The sequence below is a fragment of the Carcharhinus amblyrhynchos genome, chromosome 11, assembly GCF_965287045.1.
Source record: "Carcharhinus amblyrhynchos chromosome 11, sCarAmb.v2.hapA, whole genome shotgun sequence".
Taxonomy (NCBI): domain Eukaryota; kingdom Metazoa; phylum Chordata; class Chondrichthyes; order Carcharhiniformes; family Carcharhinidae; genus Carcharhinus; species Carcharhinus amblyrhynchos.
Genome location: NC_137334.1, coordinates 92,880,658 through 92,905,985, shown reverse-complemented (window position 1 = coordinate 92,905,985; position 25,328 = coordinate 92,880,658). Strand labels below are relative to the sequence as shown.

The window sequence follows — 25,328 nt, the reverse complement described above, 5'->3', positions numbered from 1 at the left end:
GCTTTTTTGCGGATCTACACTATTACTTTTTCCCAAACTTCTCTCTCCCTCTTTTCCCAGAGCCCTACAATTCCTCGTCCTTTTCATATTGTGACATTAGTGTACGTTTAAGAGATTTTTTTTTCTAAATCATGTTGCTGCAGTTGTAAGCAGGCCTTTTTGGCTTTAGTTTTTTTTATTATTATGTTGCCGGCTTGACCGACAGTGTCCTTTTATTGCTGCGTAAATGGGAGTTTGTTTCATTTTACTGGGATATTTATGACTCTAAATTGTTAGAAGAAAAGCTGGCCGGCAGGTCAGGTGATAGAACTTTTGTTTTCATTTTCAGTTTGGGGTTGCAACTTGAGTTTTAATTTTTAGAAGGGGCATCAAGCTAGAAAGAAGTTTCTCTCTCTCTGGTTTTGAAAATTCTGTGGGTTAGCTGAAAGCAAGGTCTTGCCTTTCTGAAGGGGGAAAATTAACTGTTGGCAGCTGGCATAGATTCTCTGTTGTTTTGGGAAGCTGTTCTGACTTCAAACTGTTTTTTGAGTCTATCCAGAGAACTGCAGGCTTCAACTAAAGGTCTCAATTCCAGTTTCACGTGAGCATTAGTCTCTACTGTATTAACCTGTTTGAAGGGTCGTGTTTATGGGTTCTGACAGAGCACCTTGCCCTGGCCGTATCCCCATAACTCCACAGACCCACCACAGCCAATCTATCTAACCCGCAGGTCTTTCGGACTGTGGGAGGAAAATGGAGCACCCGGAGGAAACCCACGCAGACACGGGGAGAATGTGCAGACTCCACACACAAGGCCGGAATTGAACCCAGGTCCCTGGCACTGTGAGGCAGCGGTGCTAACCACTTGTGCTGCCCTGTAATCGCCTGTCACAAAGCCCAGTTTACTCCAAACGCTCTCCATCTCTCCCAGTAACCATGATCCATCATTGCTTGCCAACCAAGGATCACAAATGGCCACTGCCCTGGGACTGTCACCAATCTCCAGGAGAACAAGTTCATCCATCCACCGCCCGGGTTGTCTGACCAACGCTCACTACCATTGCTGGAACGCCCCAATTATAAAACTCTCACCTTTGTCTCTTCGAGTCTCTCCAAGGCCGTCACATTCACCCCAACTCTGTCTCCATCCTTAGTGTCCCGACATCCCTCTGAGGTTTATGTGTCCAAATCCAACCTCATATACACCCTAACTCCCCTCCCCTCCCTTTCCCAGCAGTATACATAATTTCACCATTGGTGGCCGTACTTTCAGCTCTCTGGGGCCTCGAGCTCTGGAATTCCCTCCTGAATCCACCTCCCCCGCTCCCCCACCCCCACCCCCTCCACAACCGCCTCATTTTCTTTCTCTTAAAAGAAAGGTAGCATCTCTATCTTACCTACTGGACCTCCACAGAACCTTACAGCCAATGAAGTATTTTGGAAGTGTTGTCACTGTTAAGACAGCATTGCGCACAGCAAGATCCCACATCAGAAAGAGCCGTCTGTTTTTGAGGTGCTGTTTCAGAAATAACAATTGGCTGGTGCAGCGCCGGGGGATCTCAAATCCACCTGAGAAGGCAGACAGGGCCTCGGTAAAGTACCTCCTCTAACAGTGCCGCACTCCCTCAGTACCACACCGAGGACATCAACCTAGATGTTTCTGCTCCAGCTTACAGGGAGACTTGAACCACGATCTTCTGAAAGTGCGACCAAACTGAATCCAAACTTTCTGTCACCTGAAATCTCACATAGCTCAGTGTCAAATTTGAACATTGCTCCTATGAAATGTCTTAGGATATTTTTCTTCATTAAAGCAGTAACATACAGAGGGATCTGGGTGTACAGGTCCATAGTGCACTGAAAGTGCCAACACAAGTGGATAAGGTGGTGAAGAGGCGTATGGCTTGCCCTCATTAGCCTGAGCATAGATTATAAAAAGACTGCAAGGAACTACAAAAGGTTGTGAATGGAGCCCAATCCGTCACTCAAACCAGGTTCCCATCCACTGACTCTGTCTACACTTCCCGCTGCCTCGGCAAAGCAACCAGCATAATTAAGGACTCCACGCATCCCGGACATTCTCTCTTCCATCTTCTTTCTTTGGGAAGAAGATACAAAAGTCTGAGGTCACGTACCAACCGACTCAAGAACAGCTTCTTCCCTGCTGCCGTCAGACTTTTGAATGGACCTACCTCGCATTAAGTTGATCTTTGTCTACACCCTCGCTGTGACTGTAACACTCCATTCTGCACTCACTCCTTTCCTTCTCTATGAACAGTATGCTTTGTCTGTATAGTGCGCAAGAAACAAAACTTTTCACTGTGTTAATACATGTGACAATAATAAATCAAATCAAATCAAAAATGGCAAATCATGTTGCAGCTGTATAGAACTTTGGTTAGGCCACATCTGGAATATTGTCTACAGTTTTGGTCACCACACCATCAGATGGTTGTGGAGACTTTGGAGCCGATACAGAGCAGGTTTACCAGGATGTTTCCCGGTTTGGAGGGTACTAGCTATGAAAAGAGATTGGACAAGCTTAGTCTGTTCTCACTGGAGTACCGGAGGCTGAGGGGTGACCTGAGAGATGTTTAGACAATTAGGAGAGGCACGGAGAGACTGGATAGTCAGAGTCCTTTCCCAGCATAGAAATGTCAAATACTCGGGGACATTGGTTAAAGGGGAAAGTTTAAAGGAGATGTGAGAGGTTAGTGTTTTTACACAGAGGGTGGTGAGTGCCTGGAATACACTGCCAGAGGAGGTGGTGGAAGCAGATACAATAGCTACGTTTAAGAGGCATCTTGACAGATACATGGATAGGCAGCGAATAGAGAGATACAGACCGTGTAGAGGCAAAAGGTCTTTAAAAAAGCATCATGTGTTAGCACAAGCTTAATGGGCCGAAGGGCCTGTTCCTGTGCTGTACCGTCCTCTGCTCTTTGTTCTAAAGGGGGTTATATAAATGTTGGAGCTAATGATAAAGAGTGGGGAGACTGGTACAGTGTCTCAGTGCTACTCAGGGTGCTGAATGTGTCACGCCTGACAAAACACATGAACAATAATCAAACTGCATCCTGTAAACTCAAAGACTGGAAAACGCGTCCGATATTTTCCCTGCCTTCCCCACCATCAGCTCTTTCTTCTGTACAATCCGATAGTCACTTAATTGGATAAATACAAGTGAAACACAATCTTGCCAGGCATTGGGCAAAGGGCAGTGGATATTGGATAGCTCTCAGTCAGTGCTGACACGATGGGCTGAATGGCCTCCTCTGTGCTGCAAGATTCCCCGTTGGTTTTAAGTTGTTTTTATGGGATTACAGCTCTCTCTCCTCGCTGTCACAGGGGGGAACATTCTCCTGGTTTGGGGAGTGTGTTTTTTGCGTCTTTTTCCCCCATGTTCTAAAAGCACTCTGAGTGCCTCAGTGTAAAGGTACGCTGCTGTAACCTGAACTGCAGCTCATTTCCCCAGCTAGAATCCGAGGACAGGCAGATTCCAGAATAAAAATAAACTGCAGAGTATAGCCGAGTGAATGTGTGTGACAGAGAAGACAGCTGCAGCCCACAGCTCCCCGCGGACATCCAGAAACACTCTCCCCTGCCCCATCTCCCCATCCCCTCCTTCACTCACCCCCATTCACCTCCACATCTCTCACCCTCTCTCTTTCTGTCCATCTCTCCCTCACTGTTAGTCTCTCTCTGTCTCTTCTTTTTCTCGCTCTCTGTCTCTCTCTCCCTCTGTCCATCTCTCTCTTGATGATAGTCTCTCTCTGTCTCTCCTTTTTCTCTCTCTCTCCCCCCCTCTCTCTCTCTCCCTGTGTCTCTCCCCTCTCTCTCTCCCTCTCTGTGTCTCTCCCCTCTCTCTCTCCGACTCTGTGTCTCTCCCCTCTCTCTCTCCCTCTGTATCTCTCCCCTCTCTCTCTCTCCCCCCCTCCTCTCTCTCTCTGTCTCTCTCCCCCCTCTCTCTCTCTCCCTCTGTGTCTCTCCCCTCTCTCTCTCCCTCTCTGTGTCTCTCCCCTCTCTCTTTCCATCTGTGTCTCTCCCCTCTCTCTCTCTCAGAATCTTTATCTCTCTCCCTGTCTCTCTCTTATCTCTGTTTCTGTCTTTTTCTCTCTCTCTGTCCATCTCTCTCTCTGTGTCTCCTCTCTTTCTGTCTCTCCCAGTCTCTCTATCTCTCTCTCCTTCCCTCTCTGTTTCCCCTCGCTGTCTCTCTTTCTCGCCCTCCCTCTATCTCTCTCTGCACTTCATGCCCACTCTCCCCTCCCACACTTTTCCCTTTTCCATTCACCTTCCTCTGGCCAAACCAGGCTTCGTTACACCAAGTCTTCCTGGAACTCACTCCGCAGTGACTCTCCAGACTGCCTCAACTCACCATCATCCACTCACTCTGATCTACCTCGCTGTGTCTCCTGCATTGTGGACCTTCCTGGGCCTACCGAGAATTCTGTCTGTGTGTATCACTTTGTGTCTCGTTCTCTCTCAGGATTGTGTTTCTAAAGCATCTTCCAGGACACCGTAGGAAATCGATCAGTGCACAGCAAGCTCCCACAATCAGCCACCTGATTTCTCTCTGTCCTTCCTCCCTTTCTTCCTGCTTTCCTCTGATACTCCCACTGCCCAGAATAAATATGACCCCACAAAGGCCCATTGCCATTCCCAAGTCACCTTTGAAATCCCTTGGGAAATGTGGATTATCCCAGCCACTCCCCTAGCGTATCCCTGCGGGAATCCCTGCTGATGGGAGGGAGTGAGAGAATGTTGGAGATTCCATCGCACTCAATGGATGTTGGATCTGAAGGGTTACCATGGTTACATGTTTCTTCACTTATGGGATGTGCGTGTCACTGGATAGGCCAGCATTTATTGCCCATCCCTAGTTGCCCTTCAGAAGGGGGTGGTGAGCTGCCATCCTGAGCCTGCTGAAGTCCATGTGGTGTAGGTACACCCACAGTGCTGTTAGGGAGGGAGTCCTAGGATTTTGACCCAGTGACAGTGAAGGAACGGCCAATCCTCTGCCAATTAAGCAGTTGAGAGTTTTTTGGTGAGCGAGTCGAGAGAGAGAGGGAATGGAGTGCAGGACTGATGCAGTGTAAGAAGGCGAACCCCATGAATGTTCAGCTGTGACTCAGTCAGCAACACTGAAGGCAGAAGGTTCACTAGACTGATACCGGAGATGAGGAGGTTAGCCTATGAAGAGAGACTAAATAGGCTGGGTCTGTACTTGTTGGAGTTTAGAAGGCTGAGGGGGGATCTTATAGAGACGTATAAGATAATGAAGGAGATAGATAGGATAGAGGTAGAGAGATTCTTCCCACTTAGAAAGGATAGCAGGATTAGAGGGCACAGCCTCAAGATAAGAGGGTGGGGGGACAGTTTAGATCGGAGTTGAGGAGGAACTTCTTCACTCAAAGGGTGGTGAATCTCTGGAATTCTCTGCCCGTTGAAGTGGTGGAGGCTGCCTCGCTAAATATATTTAAGTCACGGGTAGATAGGTTTCTGATAGACAGGGGAATTAAGGGTTACGGGGAGTGGAACTGATCCACTTCAGATCAGCCATGATCTTATTGAATGGCGGGGCAGGCTCGAAGGGCTAGATGGCCAACTCCTGCTCCTATTTCTTATGTTCTTTGAAGGTTGTGGGCTTAAACCTCACTCGAGAGATTTACCCCAGACTGACGCTCACAGCACGGTTCTGAGGGAGAAGATCATAGGCAGGTCACAGAAAGAGGTTTTGCTTTGGGAGTGAGCAGCTGAGACCAGATTAAAAAGCAGAACCTCAGAATTAATAACCTCTGGATTATTACCTTGAGCAAATTGGCATTGAGTGAATCAGACTGGAGAATTAAATGTATGGCTGAAAGATCAGTGCGGGAGAGATGGATTTTGTTTCATTGGCTACTGGAGCAGTGCAGGGGAAAGTGGAGCCTGTACTGGTGGGGCTGTCTTCATCTGAACTGTTCTGGGAATGTGATAAGGGTGGCATAGTAGCACAGTGGTTAGCACTGCTGTCTCACACCCCATGGACCCAGGTTCGATTCCCATCTTGGCTCACTGTCTGTGCGGAGTTTGCACATTCTCCCCATGTCTGCGTGGGTTTCCTCTGGGTGCTCCGGTTTCCTCTCACAGTCCAAAAGTGCTGGTTTGGGCGCACTGGCCATGCTAAATTCTTCCTCAGTGTTACCTAAACAGACGCTGGAGTGTGGCATCTAGGGGATTTTCAAGTAACTTCATTGCAGTGTTAATGTAAGCCTACATGTAACACCAATAAATAAATTGAAACAATCTGATGAGTTGGCCAGCCAGGGCAACGGAGAGACTTTAAATTAATGGTCAGGGGAAGGAGGGGGAATGTGGTAAATTAAAGGGTAACAATGGGGCAATGGAGAAGGGTAGGGATTTGGCGAACTAGAGTGTGGCAGCAAGGGACAGAGATGCAAACTCAAACCTGCACCAACAGAGTTTGGAAAAACAGCAGGAATGGCAGATGGAGTTTAATTCAGATAAATGTGAGGTGTTGCATTTTGATAAGACAAACCAGAGCAGGATTTACACAGTTAACGGAGGGCCCTGGGGAGAATTGTCAAATAGAGAGGTCGAGGGTACAATTCCTTGAAAGTGGTGTCACAGGGTGGTGGTGAAGGCGTTTGGCACACTTATCTTCATTGGTCTGAGTACAGGGGTTGAGATGTTGTGTTATAGTTGTAGGAGACATTGGTAAGGCCACATCTGGGGTACTGCGTACAATTCTGGTCACCCTGCTATATAGGAAGGATGTTATTAACTTGGAAAGAGTGCAAAAAGGATTTACCAGACGTTACCGACACTGGAAGGTTTGAATGGTAAGGAGAGGCTGGATAGACTGGGACTTTTTTCCCTGGAGTGTAGGACGATGACCTTATAGAGGTTTATAAAAATCAAGAGGGGCACAGATAAGGTGAATAGCTGAGGTCTTCCCCCAGGGTAGGGGAGCCCAAAACTAGAGGGGATAGGTTAAAGGTGAGGGGGGGAAGATTTGAAAGGGGCCTGAGGAGGTAACTTTTTCACACGGGGTGGGGGGGGGGAGGGGGGGGAGAGGTGGTGGTGCATGTATGGAATGAGCTGCCAGAGGAGGTGGAGGGGGGGCGGGGTTGGGGGTACAATTACATTTAAAAGACATTTGGACAGGTACATGGATGGGAAAGGATTAGAGGGATATGGGCCAAACGCAGGCAAATGAGACAAGTTGTTTAGGAAACTTGGTCAGCATGGACAAGTTGGGCCGAAGGGCCTGTCTCCATGCTGTACATCTCTATAATTCTAACTCTAAAAGGCAGAGTTAAAGGAGTCTGTATTGGAATGCAAGCAGAATTCATAATAAAATCAATGAATTATTAGTACAGGTAGAAATAAATATCTGTGACCTGATGGTCACAGTAAGAAGTCTCACACACAAGGTTAAAGTCCAACAGGTTTATTTGGCAGCACCAGCTTTCGGAGTCTCAAGTTCCTTCTTCAGGTGAGTGAGGACTTGTGTTCACAAACAGGACATATAAAGACACAAACTCCTACCAAAGCGTTCTCCAAGGCGGCCTTCACGACAGCGCAGAGTCGCTGAGCAGAGACTGATAGCCAAGTTCTGCACACATGAGGACGGCCTCAACAGGGATCTTGGGTTCATGTCGCACTCTCTGTAACCCCGATGACTTGCCTGGGTTTGCAAAATCTCACTAACTGTCCTGACAATACACATCTCTTTAACCTGCGCTTAACCCTCTGTCCACTCACATTGTCTGTACCTTTAAGACTTGATTAGCTGTAAAGACTCACATTCCAACCATTATCTTGTGAATTGAGTTTGTGTCTTTATATGACCTGTTTGTGAACACAAATCCTCACTAACCTGATGAGGGAGCTTGAGACCGCTGGTGCTGCCAAATAAACCTGTGGGACTTTAACCTGGTGTTGTGAGACTTCTTACTGTGCCCAACCCAATCCAACACCGGCATCTCTACATCATAGTCATTACAGAGACATGGCTGCAGGGTGAGCAAGGCTGGGAACATGAATTTCGAAGGGTGTTTAACAGTTTGAAGGTGGTGGGTAACTCTGTTAATTAAGGATGTCGTTAGTTCAGTGATTAGACCTTAGCTCGAAAGAGTAAGATGTACAAACAGTTTGGATAGAATTAAAAAGTTGGAAAGGTCACTTCTGGGACTAGTTTATGGGCCTCCTCACAGTATTTATACCGTACACTGAAAGAAACAGATGCAACATGTAAGAAAGATACCGCAATAATCATAGGAGAATCTGACCTCCATCTACATTGGGTGAATCAGATTGGCAAAGGTAGACTGAAAAATTAGTTGATATATTGTGTGAGGGACGATTTCTCAGAGTGGTATGTTCTAGAACCAACCGGGGAACAGGCTATTCTAGGCCTGGTAATGAGCAATGGGACAGGATTCATCAATAACCTCATGATAAATGAGCCTTGAGGTGACTGTGATCACGGTATGATGGAATTTCACATTCAGTTTGAAGGTGAGAAGGGTGGGTCTAAGACTAATGTTTTGCGTCTAAATAAAGTTCATGACAAGGATATGAAAGCTAGCTAAAATGAATCGGGAAAATTCGATCGAAAGATAAGATAGTAGAGATTCAGTGGCAGACTTTTGCAGAGATATTTAATAATTCTCAGCAAAAATTTATCTCAGTACGAAAGATAGACTCTTTCAGAAGGAATCTAAGGGAAGAATTTTAGGATTGTATCAAACTGAAGGAAATCTGCTGAGGTCAGTGTTAGGATAGGAGATTGGTCAGATTCTAAGAATAAACAAAGAATGACTAAAAAATAAATACAGAGAAAGCAGAGTAGGAAAGAAAGCTGATTAGAAACATAAACACAGGCAGTGAGAGTTTCTACAAATATTTAAATAGGAAGAGAATAACTAAAGCCGGTGTTCCCTAGAGTTTAGGGAATTGATAATGGAAAATAAGGAACTGGCAGAGACCTTGAATGGGGATTTTGTGTCTGTCTTTAATTGAGAAACTTTCCAAAGATACTTGAAAACGTTAGAGAGGAAATGGAGGGAGAATTTAAAACAATCACCATCCATTGGGAGAAGGTGCTGGGAACGCTGTGAGGTCTAAAGGCTGACAAGTCCCCGGGAGCAGGTGACCTGTATCCTAGGGTCTCGGAAGCGGTGGCTGCAGAGATAGTAGGAACATTGGTTAGAATCTTCCTTAATTCCTGAGATCCTGGAAACGTCCCCGTGGATTGGAAAATAGGGAATGTCACAACTTTATTCAAGAAAGCAGGAAACTACAGGCCAGTTAGTCACAGGAAAATTGTCAAAATCCATTATTGAAGGGGTCGTAGCAGATACTTAGGAAATCATGATGCGGTCAGGCAGAGTCAGAGTTGGTTTTATGAAAGAGAAATTACGTTTAAATAAAGTATTAGAGTTTTTTGAGGAAGTAACGAGCAAAGTGTCCACCTGTAGAGAGGTGTACTTGGATTTTGAGAAGGTTTTCCACAAGGTGCCACGTCAGACGTTACTACACAATATCTGAGATCATGTTGTACAGGGTAACACATTAGCAAGGTTAAAGGGTTGACTAGTTAACAGGAAGCAGAGGGTAGGGATGAATGGGCCTTTAGATGATCAAGTTGTAACTAGTGGAGTGCGACAGGGATCAGTGCTGGCTCTCCAACTATTTACAGTAAAAAGTCTGACAACACCAGGTTTTAGTCCAACCTATTTATTTGATAATATACTCGCAAGCTTTCGGGTTAGCCCCTTCGTCAGGTGAATGGAGAGTTCATCTCCAACTATTTACCAGAAGAGAAAATGCTGGAAAATCTCGGCAGGTCTGGCAGCATCTGTAGGGAGGGAAAAGAGCTGACGTTTCGAGTCCAGATGACTCTTTGTCAAAGTCAAAAGGCAGAGAAAGTGGGAGATATTTATACTGCAGGGGGAGGGAATGAAAGATGAGTCACAGCCAGAGAAACCAGGAGAAAGGCTGCTAATGGCAGCCCATAGAGAGAATAGAAGGTGTGAATGGCCAAAGGGCAGAGAAGCTGAAATCAGAGGGTAAACTGCAACAGATGAAGATGTTGCGGGGCGGAGGCGGGCAGGGGGGGGATGAGATGGGTGATGTGACCCAAATTCAATCCACAGCTTGGATCACTGTCTGTGTGGAGTCTGCACCTTCTCCCCGTGACTGCATGGGTTCCTCCGGGCGCTCCAGGTTCTTCCAACAGTCCGGAAACCATCCTGGTTAGAGTGTATGGGCCATGCTAAATTCTCCCTCAGTGTAACCCAAGCAGGCGCGGAGTGTGGTGACTCGGGGATTTTCACAGTAACTTCATTGCAGTGTTAATATAAGCCTACTTACGACACTAAAAAATAAACTTAAGCTTAAATCTGGAGAGATTATGATGGAAACAGGCCCTTTGGCCCAACTTGTCCACGCTGCCTTTTTTTTTAAACCCCTAAGCTTGTCCCAATTGCCCGCATTTGACCCATATCCCTCTATACCCATCACACCCATCTAACTATCTAAATGCTTTTTAAAAGACAAAATTGTACCTGCTTCTACTGCTACCTCTGGCAGCTTGTTCCAGACACTCACCACCCTCTGGGTGAAAAAATTGCCCCTCTGAGCACTTCTGTATCTCTCCCCTCTCACCTTAAACCTTTGCCCTCTAGTTTTAGACTCCCCTACCTTTGGGAAAAGATATTGACTATCTAGCTGATCTGTGCCCCTCGTTATTTTATAGACCTCTATAAGATCACCCCTCAGCCTCCTACGCTCCAGAGAAAAAAGTCCCCGTGTATCTGAACTCTCCTTATAACTCAATCCATCAAGTCCCAGTAGCATCCTAGTAAATCTTCTCTGCACACTTTCTAATTTAATAATATCCTTTCTATAATAGGGTGACCAGAACTGTACACAGTATTCCAAGTGTGGCCTTACCAATGTCTTGCACAACTTCAACAAGACGTCCCAACTCCTGAGAGAGAGAGAGATAGAAACTGAGAGTCTGAGTAAAAGGCTGAGAGAGTCTGAGAATGAAAGGAAGAAAGAGCCAAAGAGAGTGTGTGAGTGAGCAAGAAATGGAATGAGAAAAAGAGCAACTGAAACAGAACAGAGGTGAGAGAGAGAGGCCAACAGAGAGTGCGAAGGGGTGGACAGAGATAGCGACAGAGAGGGAGGGAGAAAGGAGGGAGATATTGGACAATGCGTAAGTTTTAGAAAGAATGAGAGACAGAAATCAAGAGAGACCGAGAACTGAGCATGGATGGAGGGTCAGAGAGAGAGAGAGAGAGAGGAACATGGAGTGTGGAAGATAGACAGAATGACAGAGAGGAAAGGGAGAGAGAAAAAGAGTGACCCAAAGAGAGAGGCGAAAGATTGAGAGACAGAGTGAAAGAGAGAGCAATAGAGAGCAGGGAAAAAAGCGAGAGAGAGAGAGAGGGAGCGCAAGGCTGAGCATGAATGTGGCGTTGCTTCACAGGGAGAAATGTGCACAGTCAGGTTCAGGGAAATTGATCCGATACAAAAATAAATACATGGGAAATAACAGAGCAAAGAAACATTTCCATCCCGCGGTGCTGTGTGTGTGTGACAGTGAGATACAGCAATAAACCTCTCTGCTTACACATACCAGGCACTCGCCTACAAGTCAACCACCTCCAGGGATTTACAGTTAATATATTCTGTTCTTGGTAAACATTCCTTTAACCAAGCGTCTCTCACGGACCAGATCTGACCATCCCTCCCACTCCTGTCCCCAGCCACCCACCCAGGCAACAGGGAAGTCTCCATTTTACAATGGGAGAGGGCATGCCGGTTCAGGAACAGGAGAGAATCTCCCCGGAACATTCTGTTAACGTTGCCGGCAGTGACTTCGAGTTCTGTCCTCGTATCTTTGCATCAGGAGGTTGCAGATCCCACTCCAGAGATTTGCTCAGGACAGTACTGAGGGAGTGCTGCATGTCTTGTTGATGAGAGACTGGATGTGTGCTGAGAGTGACCTGAGGGTGCCATTCGAAGATCATCAGGGGAACATACATCCCTCAATCGACATTGTAATAAAAGGCATTTATCTAGGTCATTATCACATTGCTCCACGTGCCATATTCATGCTCAACCTCTCTCTCTCTCACTCGCTTTTTTTTTTCTCTTCTCTCTATTGCTCTCTCTTTCGTCCTCCTCTGCCCAAGACCACAAGGAAACACAAAAGGTTGTGAATGTAGCCCAATCCATCACGCAAACCCGCTTCTCACCCATTGCCTCCGTCTACATTTTCCCCTGCCTCACCAAAGCAGTCAGCAAAATTAAGGACCCCACGCACCCCGGACATTCTCTCTTCCACCCTCTTCCATCAGAAAAAAGATACAAAAGTCTGAGGTCACATACCAACCGACTCAAGAACAGCTTCTTCCCTGCTGTGGTCAGACTTTTGAATGGACTTACCTTATACTAAGTTGATCTTTCTCTACACCCTAGCTATGACTGTAACACTACATTCTGCACTCTCTCCTTTCCTTCTCTATGAATGGTGTGCTTTGTCTGTATAGTGCGCAAGAAACAATATTTTTCACTGCATGTTAATACTTGTGACAATAATAAATCAAATCAAACATTGCCGTTTGTGGGAGCTTGCTGTGCACACATTAGCTACTGCATTTCCTACATTACGACAGTGGCTGCCATTCCCCCCAAAAAAATGGGGAAATGGTAGCATTGTGATTATTTTCCTGGACTATTAACTCAGAGGCTGGTTTTGCAGAGACGAGAGATCAAATCACACCACAGCCTTGGGGGAGTTAAGTCCCAATAATTAATAAATCTGGAATATAAAGCTAGTCTCAGTGATGGGGGCCATGAAACTATCACTTTGAATTCAATAAAAAAATCTGGAATTAAGGATCAACTGATGACCATGAAATTGCTGTCGATTGTTTGATTTTGATTTGGTTTATTATTGTCACATATTAGTATAAAGTATTGTTTCTTGTGCGCGATACAGACAAAGCATACATAAGAACATAAGAACATAAGAAATAGGAGCAGGAGTAGGCCATCCAGCCCTTCGAGCCTGCCCCGCCATTCAATAAGATCATGGCTGATCTGTCGCTGCTCAGTTCCACATTCCCGCCCTCTCCCCATAACCCTTAATCCCCTCTCCTATCAAAAACCCATCAACCCGCGTCTTAAAAATATTTAGCGAGGCAGCCTCCACCACTTCAACGGGCAGAGAATTCCAGAGATTCACCACCCTTTGAGTGAAGAAGTTCCTCCTCAACTCCGTTCTAAACCGCCCCCCTTTTATCTTGAGGCTGTGCCCCCTAGTCCTACTGTCTTTTTTGAGCGGGAAGAGTCTTTCCACCTCTATCCTATCCATCCCATTCATCATCTTATACGTCTCAATGAGATCTCCCCTCATTCTTCTAAACTCTAACGAGTACAAGCCCAGTTTATTCAGCCTCTCCTCATAGCTCAACCCCCTCAACTCCGGTATCAGCCTAGTAAACCTCCTTGCACTCCCTCCAAGGCCAAAATATCTTTGCGCAGGTGCGGCGCCCAAAACTGCACACAGTACTCCAGCTGCGGCCTCACCAATGCCCTATACAGCTGCAGCAAGACCTCCCTACTTTTATATTCAATCCCCCTCGCTATGAAGGCCAGCATCCCATTCGCCTTCCTGACCACCTGCTGCACCTGCAAGCTGGGTTTTTGCGACTCATGCACAAGGACCCCGAGGTCCCTCTGCACCGTCGCCTGCTGCAGTTTTTCGCCCCGTAAGTAATAGTCCTTCCTACCATTCTTCCTACCAAAGTGGACCACCTCACACTTGCCAACATTAAATTCCATTTGCCATTTCCTGGCCCATTCGCCCAGCCTATCTAGATCCTTCTGCAGACTCTCCACACCCTCCGCACAATTTGCCGTTCCACCAATCTTGGTGTCATCAGCAAATTTCGACACCCTACACTCAGTTCCCTCCTCCAGATCATCTATATAAATGGTAAAAAGCTGAGGCCCCAGCACCGACCCCTGGGGCACTCCACTAGTCACCATCCGCCAATCCGAATAGCACCCGTTGACCCCCACTCTCTGCCTCCTATTTGACAACCAATCCTCTATCCACGCTAACACCCTACCCCCAACTCCATGTCCCTCGACCTTCTGCAATAACCTCTTGTGAGGCACTTTGTCAAACGCCTTCTGAAAATCTAGAAAGACCACATCCACCGGCTCTCCTCTATCCACCGCACTAGACACATCCTCATAGAACTCCAGTAAATTTGTCAGACACGACTTCCCTTTAATGAAACCGTGCTGCGTCTGCTCTATCAAGCAATTCGCTTCAAGATGCCTCGCAATTTCCTCCTTAATGACAGATTCTAACATTTTACCTACCACAGACGTTAAATGCAGTGTTACAGTGATAGCTAGGGTATAAAGATCAACTTAATGCAAGGTAAGTCCATTCAAAAGTCAGCAGGGAAGAAGCTGTTCTTGAGTTGGTTGGTACGTGGCCTCAGACTTTTTTGTTTGAAAAACCCATCTGGGTCACTAATGTCCTTTAGGGAAAGAAATCTGCCATCCTTAACTGGTCTGGCCTACATGTGACTCCAGAGTCACAGCAATGTGATCCACTCTCAACTGCCCTCTGAAATGACTAACTGAGACACTCTCTTGTATTGGAGAAGATGGAACCTCACCACCTTCTCCAGGCAGCCAGGGTGATTAAAACATTCCTAGTAACACGCACCCATCCCATGAACAAGTATGAGCTTTAACAAAATACTGAGATGACTGTAAGGTATTCTGGGTCATTCTGAGGATGTGGAAGGCGTTATGTAAATTCAATTCTTTCTGAATCGAAATTGAGCAATATCCTTAAAACACAAGTTGCTCCCACGGAAAAGTTTTAAAGCTGATTTATTACTCACAAGTAAGGCTGACATTAACACGGCAATGAAGTTACTGTGAAATTCCCCTAATCGCCACACTCCACCGCCTGTTCAGGTCAATGCATCCTAACCAGCACACCTTTCGGAGTGTGGGAGGAAACTGGAGTACCCGGAGGAAACCCACGCAGACACAGGGAGAATGTGCAAACTCCACACAGACAGTGAGTGACTCAAGCCAGGAATTGAATCTGGGTCTCTGGCGCTGTGAGGCTGCAGTGCCAACCACTGTGTCAGCGGAAAACACTCCTCATTACAACATCGTCAATCTACCGACATATCAGGACCAGACAAATACATCATTGGGTTACCAGGTAGAGTATCAACTGTTGCATAGTGCAAACACCTGTTCATCCATCAGTATAATATAATTGAAACCTCCTAGTCAAACTGCAGGTTGCAACCTGGGCTGTTCTCCTTGGGAGCAGAGAAGGGGGAGAGGGGGGAAATCAAGGTGTACAAGATTATGAGGAATATAGATAAGGTGGATAGGAAGAAACTTTTCTCATTAGTAGAGAGTTCAATAACCAGGGGGCAGAGATTTAAGTTAAGGAGCAGGAGATTTCAAGGGGATTTGGAGGAAAAACTTTTTCACCAGTGGGTGATGGGAATCTGGAACTCACTGCCTGAAACAGGGGTAAAGGCAGGAACCCCTCACAACATTTAGATGAGCACTTGAAACAGTTACGGACTGAGGTTGGGAAATGGGATCCCTCCACAGTGACAGCCCTGTGTACCATCTCCAAGATGCACTGCAGCAACTCACTAAGGTTCCTCAGACATCACCTTCCAAACACATAACCACTTAGAAGGCCAGCAGATACCTGGGAACGCCACCACCCTGGAAATATATAGGCCATTCCTTCACTGGGTCAAGATCCTGGAACTTCCTCCCTAACAGCACTATGGGTGTACCTACACCGCAGGGATTGCAACAGTTCAAGAAGGCGGTTCACCACCATCTTCTCAAGGGGCAATCAGGGATGGGCAATAAGTGCTGGCCTGGCCAGCGACACCCACCTCCCGTGAACGAATGAAGCAAGAATCTGATGACCTCAGCGTTGACCTTTCCAGCGGCTTGTCGAGAGAGAAAGTTCCAGATTTCCACTCTGCTCTCTGTGGTGAGATGTTTCCTGTCTTCGCCTCTGAACAGCCTGAGTCTCATTGAAGCGTCCAGCTGCCCCTTCAACATATCTAACAAACTGGCCCCAATAGCCTCCTGTGCTAGAGAATTCCACAAGTTTACAACTTTCCAGGATATTTCCAGGATGGTGAATGACTTGGAGGGGACCCTCCAGGTGGGGGTGTTCCCAGGTATCTGCTGCTCCTGTCCTTCTAGATGGTAGTGGTCATGGGTTTGGAAGGTGCTGCCTAAGGAGCCTTGGTGAGTTGCTGCAATGCATCTTCTCGATGGTTCACACACTGTTACCACTGTGGAGGGATCCCATTTCCCACAGGTTCCCAAGTTTATTTATTAGTCACAAGTAAGGCTTATATTAACACTGCAATGGAATTCCCCTAGTCACCTCATTCTGACGCTAGTTTGGGTCAGTGCATCCAACCAGCATGTCTTTGGACTGTGGGAGGAAACCGGAGCACCCGGAGGAAACCCACGCAGACACGGGGAGAATGTGCAAAGTCCGCACAGACAGTGACCCAAGCCAGGAATTGAACTCGGGTCCCCGGCGCTGTGAAGCAGCAGTGCTAACCCACTGTGCCAACATGCCGCCCATCTCAATTCTGTGCCACAATTCTCAAAGTGAAGAAGTTCTTCCTCATCTCAGATCTGAATGTCTTTCCTCTTTATTCTTAGACTGAGACCTTTGGCTCCCTCATTAATCAAGAACACAGTTACCCCTGCCTCAAAAATATCCAATGACCCAGCCCCCACCCCCACTCTCTGGGGACAGAGTCCCATAGACTCATGACCGTCCCATGACTCCACTTCCCCCCACCCCAATCTCCAGGGCATCGCCGACAAGGCCAGCGTTTGATGCCCACCCCTTCATGTTTCGTACTTGAGGGATTACGGGCCTAGCTGTGAAATTGAGCTGATAATTTAACCCTTTCAGCCATGGAATACTTCTGGGGAATCTATGCTGTGCCCTCTCCAAGGCTGGTATCTCCTTCCTGAGGTGTTGTCTCCCAGAACGGCACTCCTGTGAGTGGGGTCTCTCCCTCCCCCACCCAGAGCTTTCTTGTAACAGCAAGATCCCACAAACAGCAATGTGATAATGACACAAATGGGGGAGGCAATGGCCTAGTGGTAAGATCTCTAGATTATTGACCTAGAAACTCCAGTAACGTTCTGGGGACCCGGGTTCAAATACCACCATGGCAGACGATGGAATCTGAATTCAATAAAAAATATCAGGAATTAAGAATCTACCGATGAGCGTGAAACCATTGCCGTAAAAACCCATCTGGGTCACTAATGTCCTTTAGGGAAGGAAATCTGCCATCCTTACCCGGTCTGGCCTACATGTGACTCTAGAGCCACAGCAATGTGGCTGACTCTCAATTGCCCTCTGAATGAGGGCAACTAGGGATGGGCAATAAATGCTGGCCAGCGATGCCCATGTCCCACGAATGAATAAAATAAATCCTCTTCCTCCCTTTCGGTTCCCAGACCTGTTGAGATCATTGTTAACGTGATGTCAGACCCTATCCCAGTAACTTTAACAAACCCCGTTTTGTCAGTTCAAATCCCACCCTCAACTTGTGAACAGAAACTAGGGCAAAAAAAGATCAAAATGACTGAATAAAAACACACCCAGTTCACAAGTGTTCTTCAGAGGAGAGATCCGAGTGACTCCCGTCTCAAACTCTGTACCCAACTGCGAGAAATACAGCAAACTGCCAGAGGAACAAAGAATAGACACTCAACATGGCCAAGTCTGGTTCAAACAAACCCCAAGAACAGATGAGAAATATCTTATACTTGAGGCTTGTAACACACTCCCAATTATCATAGAATCCCACAGAACTCCCCCAATGCAGGAGGCGGCTATTCAGCCCATTGAGTCTTCACCAATTCTCCATAAGAGAGAGTCTACATCAATGGGGATGAAGTAGAAATGGTCGAGAGCTTCAAGTTCTAGGTGTCCAGATCACCAACAACCTGTCCACGTCCCCCCATGCCGACACTATAGTTAAGAAAGCCCACCAATGCTTCTACTTTCTCAGAAGACTAAGGAAATTTGGCATGTCCACTACAACTTTCACCAACTTTTACAGATGCCCCATAGAAAGCATTCTTTCTGGTTGTATCACAGATTGGTCTGGGCTCCTGCTCTGCCCAAGACCGCAAGGAACTACAAAAGGTCATGAATGTAGCCCAATCCTTCACATAAACCAGCCTCCCATCCACTGACTCTGTCTACACTTCCCGCTGCCTTGGAAAAGCGACCAGCATAATTAAGGACCCCATGCATCTCGGACAGTCTCTCTTCCACCTTCTTCTGTCAGGAAAAAGATACAAAAGTCTGAGGTCCCGTACCAACCGACTCAAGAGCAGCTTCTTCCCTGCTGCTGTCAGACTTTTGAATGGACCTACCTCGCATTAAGCTGATCTTTCTCTACACCCTAGCTATGACTGTGACACTACATTCTGCACTCTCTCCTTTCCTTCTCTATGAACGGTATGCTTTGTCTGGATAGCGTGCAAGAAACAATGCTTTTCACTGTATGTTAATACATGTGACAATAAAAAATCAAAGCAAAGAAAGAGTATCTTACCATGACTCTATCCCACATATTTATCCCACTAAGCCCCCTGCATGTTATTTAGACACTAGGGGACAATTTACTGCAGCCAATCCGCCTAACCCGCACATCTTTCGGACTGTGGGAGGAAACCAGAGCACCCGGAGAAAACCCACGCAGACATGGGGAGAACGTGCAGACTCCACACAGACAGCGCGTTATGCAATAACTGGGAATTATAAACTCTCAGTTTCCGATTCTCCTCACATACTCTCTATGTCTAACAAAAATACATTGATCTAGAACCGTGCACATCCTTGAGTGTTTCAGGGGAGCAATTGTTAGACATAAGTAGGGGTTGTCAACCCAGCAGGATTGGCCTGGAGTCTCCTGGATTTGAAGATTAATCTCCAGGACACTACTGGAACCATGGGAAGAACCATCGGGACATTAACAAGGATTGTTTTTAACTTCCATTGGAATGTTTCTTGTTACCAAAAATATTGAAGATGGAGGGGAAGATGCTGATTGGCTGACAATCAAGCATCATCAATTGGGTAATGAGTCTTTCTGCTTTCCGATTGGTGTAGGAACACCATGCGTCACACGGACGGATGTGTTGGCCAAGTAATGGCTGGGGTGGGGGGGGTGGGAGAGTGGGGGCAGAGGGGGCGGGGGGGGGGGTACAAGTCACGTGATGAAAACTCCAGCTAAAACATTTAAACACAGTCGGCAACCCGAGATGTAAATTGCACACTGGGTCACACAAAGAGATATCGGGGGTGTTTTCCAGCTCCGCACTCCCCTGCAGAGTGTTTTCCAGCAGTGGAAAAGGGTTACCAATGGCCATTGGTGGGATCTTCCAGTCCCGCCGACATCTGTGACATTTTGAGTGGCTCGCCTGTCCCGATGCCTTTGGCCGAATTGGAAGATCCTGCTAGTGGGAAGGACTGGAAAATCCTAATGGTGGAAAGGACTGGAAAATTCCTGCTAGTGAAAAGAACCGGAAAATCCTAATGGCGGGAAGTTCTGGAAAGTTCCAGCCATTAGAAGAGGCGGCCAAAAGCTTGGTCAAAGGGAAAGGTTTGAAGGAATGTCTTAGAGGATGGGACAGGAGTAAAGAGTTCAAGGGACGGAAGTCCAGGGCCTCAGGGCCCAGGCAGCCTAAGGGGCAGCTCCCCCCCCCCACCATTCCCCACCCCTTGTGAAGAGATGGAAAATTGAGATGAGCAAGAGTTGAAGGAGTTTAGTGGGTACCTGGGGGCTGTTTTGGTGCTGGAGGAGGTTACAGAGATAGGGAGGAGGATAGTCACGAGGAAGCAGTTATTCTGGATAATCTGACCCTTTTCCAGCTCTATCACTGCGGAAGTCAGGCAATGGCCCTCGACATTCACACTAGAGTAAGATGTAGTATCAGTACAGAAGGGGGGAAGGCCATTTGGCCCCTCATGCCTGTTCTGGCTGTGTGAGAGTGCTATCCAGTCTGTCCCATTTCCCTGCTCTCTCGGAAGAACGTAGCATTAAAACACAAGAACTAGAAGCTGGAATAAACAATACTGATGTTGAGATTTCTCCCCCACTCGAAGCCGTCATGGATCACAGCTCCGGTCTCCCACCCCATATTCCTGAATTCCCCCAGAGACCAAAACTCTGGCCATCCCATCCTGAAATGCGGGAGCATCCGCTATGCTCCGGGGGAGAGAATTCCAGAGGTTCACAACCCCTTGAGTGAAGGCATCTCTCCTCATCTCATTCCCAAATGTTCGACCCCCCCCTTATCCTGAGACTGTGTCCCGCTCCCGTGTTTCAGATTCCCCGGCCAAGGGGGGTAAGAATCTCTCAGTCTCCACCCCGTCAAACCCTTCAGGATCTTGTGCCTTTCACTGAGGTCGCCTCTCATTCTTCGAAACTCCAGAAAATATAAACTCAACTTTCTCATCATAGGACACGCCCCCCCCCCCCTTATACCAGGGGCCAATCAAAGAACAAAAACAGCCCGGGAAACAGGCCCCTTCGGCCCAACGAGCCCACACTGCCATTTTAACATTATCAGCCCCCCCCCTCCATCCATGACTACGTTTATGGCATTCCACATTGAGGGAAAACTAATTTAGGGACAATTTGTTACACCAATCAGCCTGACAGCACATCTTTCCGATGTGTGCGGAAACCAGAGCACCCGGAGAACCTTCACTGTACCACCCCCAGTGCCAGAATATCCTTCCTTAAACATGGAGACCAAACCTGCGCACGGTATTCCGGATCCAGATATAGCTCAGCTCCAATCTGTTTGTCTGGATCCCTCGGAACTGACACTAACTCCATTGGAATTGCTCAGGAAGAACGATGTGCACCAGCCCCCACCCCGCATCACCACCACCCCCCCTCCCCCCCACCCCTCGTTCTACTGCGACCCCCAAAAAGTGATTACAACTCTGAGAAAAGTCTATCAATTGCAGATTTCAAATTAAGAATCAGTCTAGCATAAACGTAAGAACTAGGAGCAGGAGTCGGCCATCTGGCCCCTCGATCCTGCTCCGTCATTCAATAAGATCACGTCTGATCTCTCCGTGAACTCAGCTCCACTTACCCGCCCGCTCACCATAACCCTTAATTCCTTTACTGTTCAGCCATTGCGTGAGAGGGAGCCCCACTGTGTGAGAGTCCCCCAGTTTGTGAGAGAGTCCCCCATTGTGTGAGAGAGTCCCCCATTGTGTGAGAGAGTCCCCCATTGTGTGAGAGAGTCCCCCATTGTGTGAGAGAGTCCCCCATTGTGTGAGAGAGTCCCCCATTGCGTGAGAGAGTCCCCCATTGCGTGAGAGAGTCCCCCATTGCGTGAGAGAGTCCCCCATTGTGTGAGAGAGTCCCCCATTGTGTGAGAGAGTCCCCCATTGTGTGAGAGAGTCCCCCATTGTGTGAGAGAGTGTGACCCTCCACACTCACTGTGTGAAGAAGCGTATACTGATTTCATTTAGAGTTCTAATTGTTTCAATCTTCCTGTTGATCCAAGACTCCACAACCTCCGAGAATTCTTTTCCTCCATTGATTCCCTATCCCTTCCACTTCTCCAATCGATTCAACATTCAAGCTTTCAAATTCCAGGGAATATAACCTTAGTTTGCTCTCCCTGTCCATCCAACCTCTCCCTCGAGTGGGAATCTTTCCTACCTTCCAACTCCAGAACAGCCAGCACTGCTGACGTGCGGGATTCTCCCAGACGGTTCCGCGCGATGCAGGTGTAGACTCCGGCGTCTGTGGGCTTGCAATCCCGGATCCACAGCGCTCCGTACTCCTCGCTGTCCTGGACCAGGCAGCGGTTGTTCTTGAACCAGGCCAGGGTGGGCACAGGGCACCCGGTCACTGCCACCTTCAGCCGAATGTCGCAACCGGTGCCGATGGCCGCGTTCTTCAGCTTCCGGAGAAAGGCAGGGGGCTGGGAGGGCTCGGCCAGGGTCGGGTCTCCGTGGACTCTGGCTCTCTTTGGGGGCACAGCAGGTGGCACGTCTGCCCGCCCGACCCTTCCTTGGGCCTGCGAGGAACTGCGAGCGGCCTCATCGTCACGTTTCTTCAGGGTTAAGGTGGTCTGGACGGTGTGCATAATGAAAACACCTGAGCAAAACACAAGGAGATAAAGCCAGAGAGACAACGGACAAAGCTAAACCAACCCAATAAACCCACCTTTACACCTAGAACCCCTACAGTGCGGAGGAGATCATTCAGGGGAAGCGACAGCCTAGTGGGATTGTCGCTAGACTATTAATCCAGAAACTCAGCTGATGTCCTGGGGACCCAGGTTCAAATCCCACCATGGCAAGAGGTGGAATTGAAATTCAATAAAAAATATCTGGAATTAAGTATCTACTGATGACATAAGAAATAGAAGCAGGAGTAGGCCATCTCGCCCTTCGAGCCTGCCCCGCCATTCAATAAGATCATGGCTGATCTGAAGTGGATCAGTTCCACTTTCCCGCTTTCTCCCCATAACCCTTAATTCCCTTATCTATCAGAAACCTATCTACCCGTGACTTAAATATATTTAGTGAGGTAGCCTCCAACACTTCAACGGGCAGAGAATTCCAGAGATTCACCCCTCTTTGAGTGAAGAAGTTCCTCCTCAACTCTGATCTAAACTGCGCCCCCCCCCCCCCCCCTTATCTTGAGGCTGTGCCCTCTAGTCCTACTGTCCTTTCTAAGCGGGAAGAATCTCTCTACCTCTACCCTATCCATCCCCTTCATTATCTTATACGTCTCTGTAAGATCCCCCCTCATCCTTCTAAACTCCAACGAGTACAGACCCAGTCTACTTAGTCTCTCTTCATAGGCTAACCCCCTCATCTCCGGTATCAGCCTAGTGAACCTCCTCTGCACTCCATCCAAGGCCAATATATCCTTACGCAAATGTGGTGACCAAAAGTGCACACAGTACTCCAGCTGCGGCCTCACCAGTGCCCTGTGACCATGACCATGAAACCATTGCTGGAAAATCCCATCTGGTTCACTTTAGGGAAGGAAATCCGCCATCCTTACTTGGTCTGGCCTACATGTGAGTCCAGAGCCACAGCAATGTGGCTGACTCTCAACTGCCCTCGGGCAACGAGGGATGGGCAATAAATACTGGTCCAGCCAGCGACAGCCATGTCCCGTGAATGGATTAGAAAAGTTCAAACCATCGAGTCTGCATCGACTCTCCGACAGAGCATCTTACCAGGGATACCACCTATCCCTGTAACCCCATGCAATTATCCTGCTAATCCCCCTGACCTACACACCTTGGAACACCACGGGGCAATTTAGCATGGCCAATCAACCTAATCCTGCATATCTTTGGACTGTGGGAGGAAACCGGAGCACCCAGAGGAAACCCACGCAGGCACAGGGAGAACGTGCAGAGTCCACACGGACAGTGACCCGAGCCAGGGATCGAACCCAGGCCCCTGGCGCTGTGAGGCAGCAGTGCTAACCCGCTGTGCCACCGCGTCAGCCCATCTTTTGCAGCACGTTCCTGTCCCGTTGCTACTGATTTGAATAAAGAATGGGGCCAGGTAGAGAAAGGGACGAGGGGAAGGCAGGGATAATCCAATCCAAATTAACCTGAAAAACTTTTCAAAAGTTTTTGTTTAGTTTGACAAACTTTTGCTGCAGAGGATTGGAGCAGGAGGGAGTGAGGAAAAACCTTTAATTGTCTCACTAAATCAAACACAGAGGAGTGTCAAGTTTAAAGGTTATTTATTAGTGTCACAAGTTGGCTGACGTTAACACTGCAATGAAGTTACTGTGAAGCTCCCCGAGTTGCCACACTCTGGCGCCTGTTGGGGTGACACTGGGGGAGAATTTAGCATGGGGGAAAGTTGGGGGGAGGTGACATTTCTGGCAAAGAACATTTACAAAAGAATCCCTGATATCTAAACCACTTCACATTTCGACAAAAAAAAAGGTTCCTACAAACTTCTAGCATGAGTGAATAAAGTTAGCCTACCTCAACTTTTTCCAAAGAAAACCGCCTTCCCTCAGGATTGTCCAGGTAGAAAGGTATTTTGGGGAGGTGCTGCTTTCTGAGGGGAGGGTGGGGGGGGGGGGGGGGGGGTGCAGAAATCTGTGGAGAACGAGCGCTTCGAGCCAGCAATAAAAAAAACTTAGCAGGTTCCAGCCGCTGATCACTCGCTGTCTCTAGAGATCCCCCAGCGAAGCTCCAGAGATTTCTCCCACTCCGCTGCCAACCTCCTCTCCCCTGGATTCGGCTGTGGTAGGAGTTGTCGAGTGGGGGATAGGTTGGAGGTGACCTGACCCTTATGCCCTGGCCATGGCTGACTCTCTACAGGGGATAGATGATTATCCCACGAGTCGCCAGCCTTGTCCTCTCTCCCTCTCTCTCTCTCTCTCTCTCTCTCTCTGTCCTGTCACTCGCCTCCGAACCAACAGCTGTTCCACATCAGTCACAACCCTCTCTGAATATCCCACATTCATCCCTCTGGATCAGCCACTGATAGGGAGGGAGGGGGTGGGGGTGGGGAGGGTGACACTGGACACAAAAAAAAAGATCAAGGTCTATCTCCTTCACCCTCCAGTGGATAAACGTGAATGGAGCTGTTTAATGGCCAGGAATCTAACGCACGTCTTTCAGCTAATCCCTCGACACGGAGGGACTTCCTTCTGACAATCTAATGCCACGAGGAGAGATTAGCCAGCCTGGGCTCGCCCTCGCTGGAGTTCAGAGTAACGAAGAGAGGGGATCTGATCGAGGGACGTAACATTCCAGAAGGGATTGATAATGGAAAGGTGAAGTAAGTGTTTCCCCCTGTGGGGCAATCCCCAACAAGTGGTCACAGGTATAGGCTGAGAAGCGGGAGGTTTAAAGCTGAGGTGGAGGGGATCTACGTCTCACGGGGGGGGGGCGAGTTTGTGGAACTTGCTGCCCCAGAGTGCAGTGGGGTCTGAATCACTGAATGGATCCAAGGAGGAGATGGATATATTTCTCATAAAAATGGGATGAGGGGAACAGGTGGGGATGTGAGAATCATCGTAGAATCCCTACAGTGCAGAAGGAGGCCATTCAGCCCATCGCGTCTGCACTGACCACAATCCCACCCAGGCCCTATCCCCGTGCATTTACCCGACTCATCCCTCTGACGTGAACCGGCAATTTAGCACGGCCAATTCACCTAACCTGCACATCAT

At 47.9% G+C, this 25,328-nt stretch overlaps 1 protein-coding gene across 1 annotated transcript in view; it reads right to left on the bottom strand.

Moving 5' to 3' along the window:
- Positions 1-24,221, bottom strand: part of spega (striated muscle enriched protein kinase a) — a 363,062-nt gene extending 338,841 nt beyond the window's left edge. The window contains 2 exon segments of the mRNA XM_080199291.1: positions 21,822-22,262; positions 24,130-24,221. Of these exon segments, the coding sequence (XP_080055417.1) occupies positions 21,822-22,251 (430 nt within the window). The 5' untranslated portion in view covers positions 22,252-22,262; positions 24,130-24,221.
- Between the last annotated feature and the right edge of the window lie 1,107 nt (positions 24,222-25,328).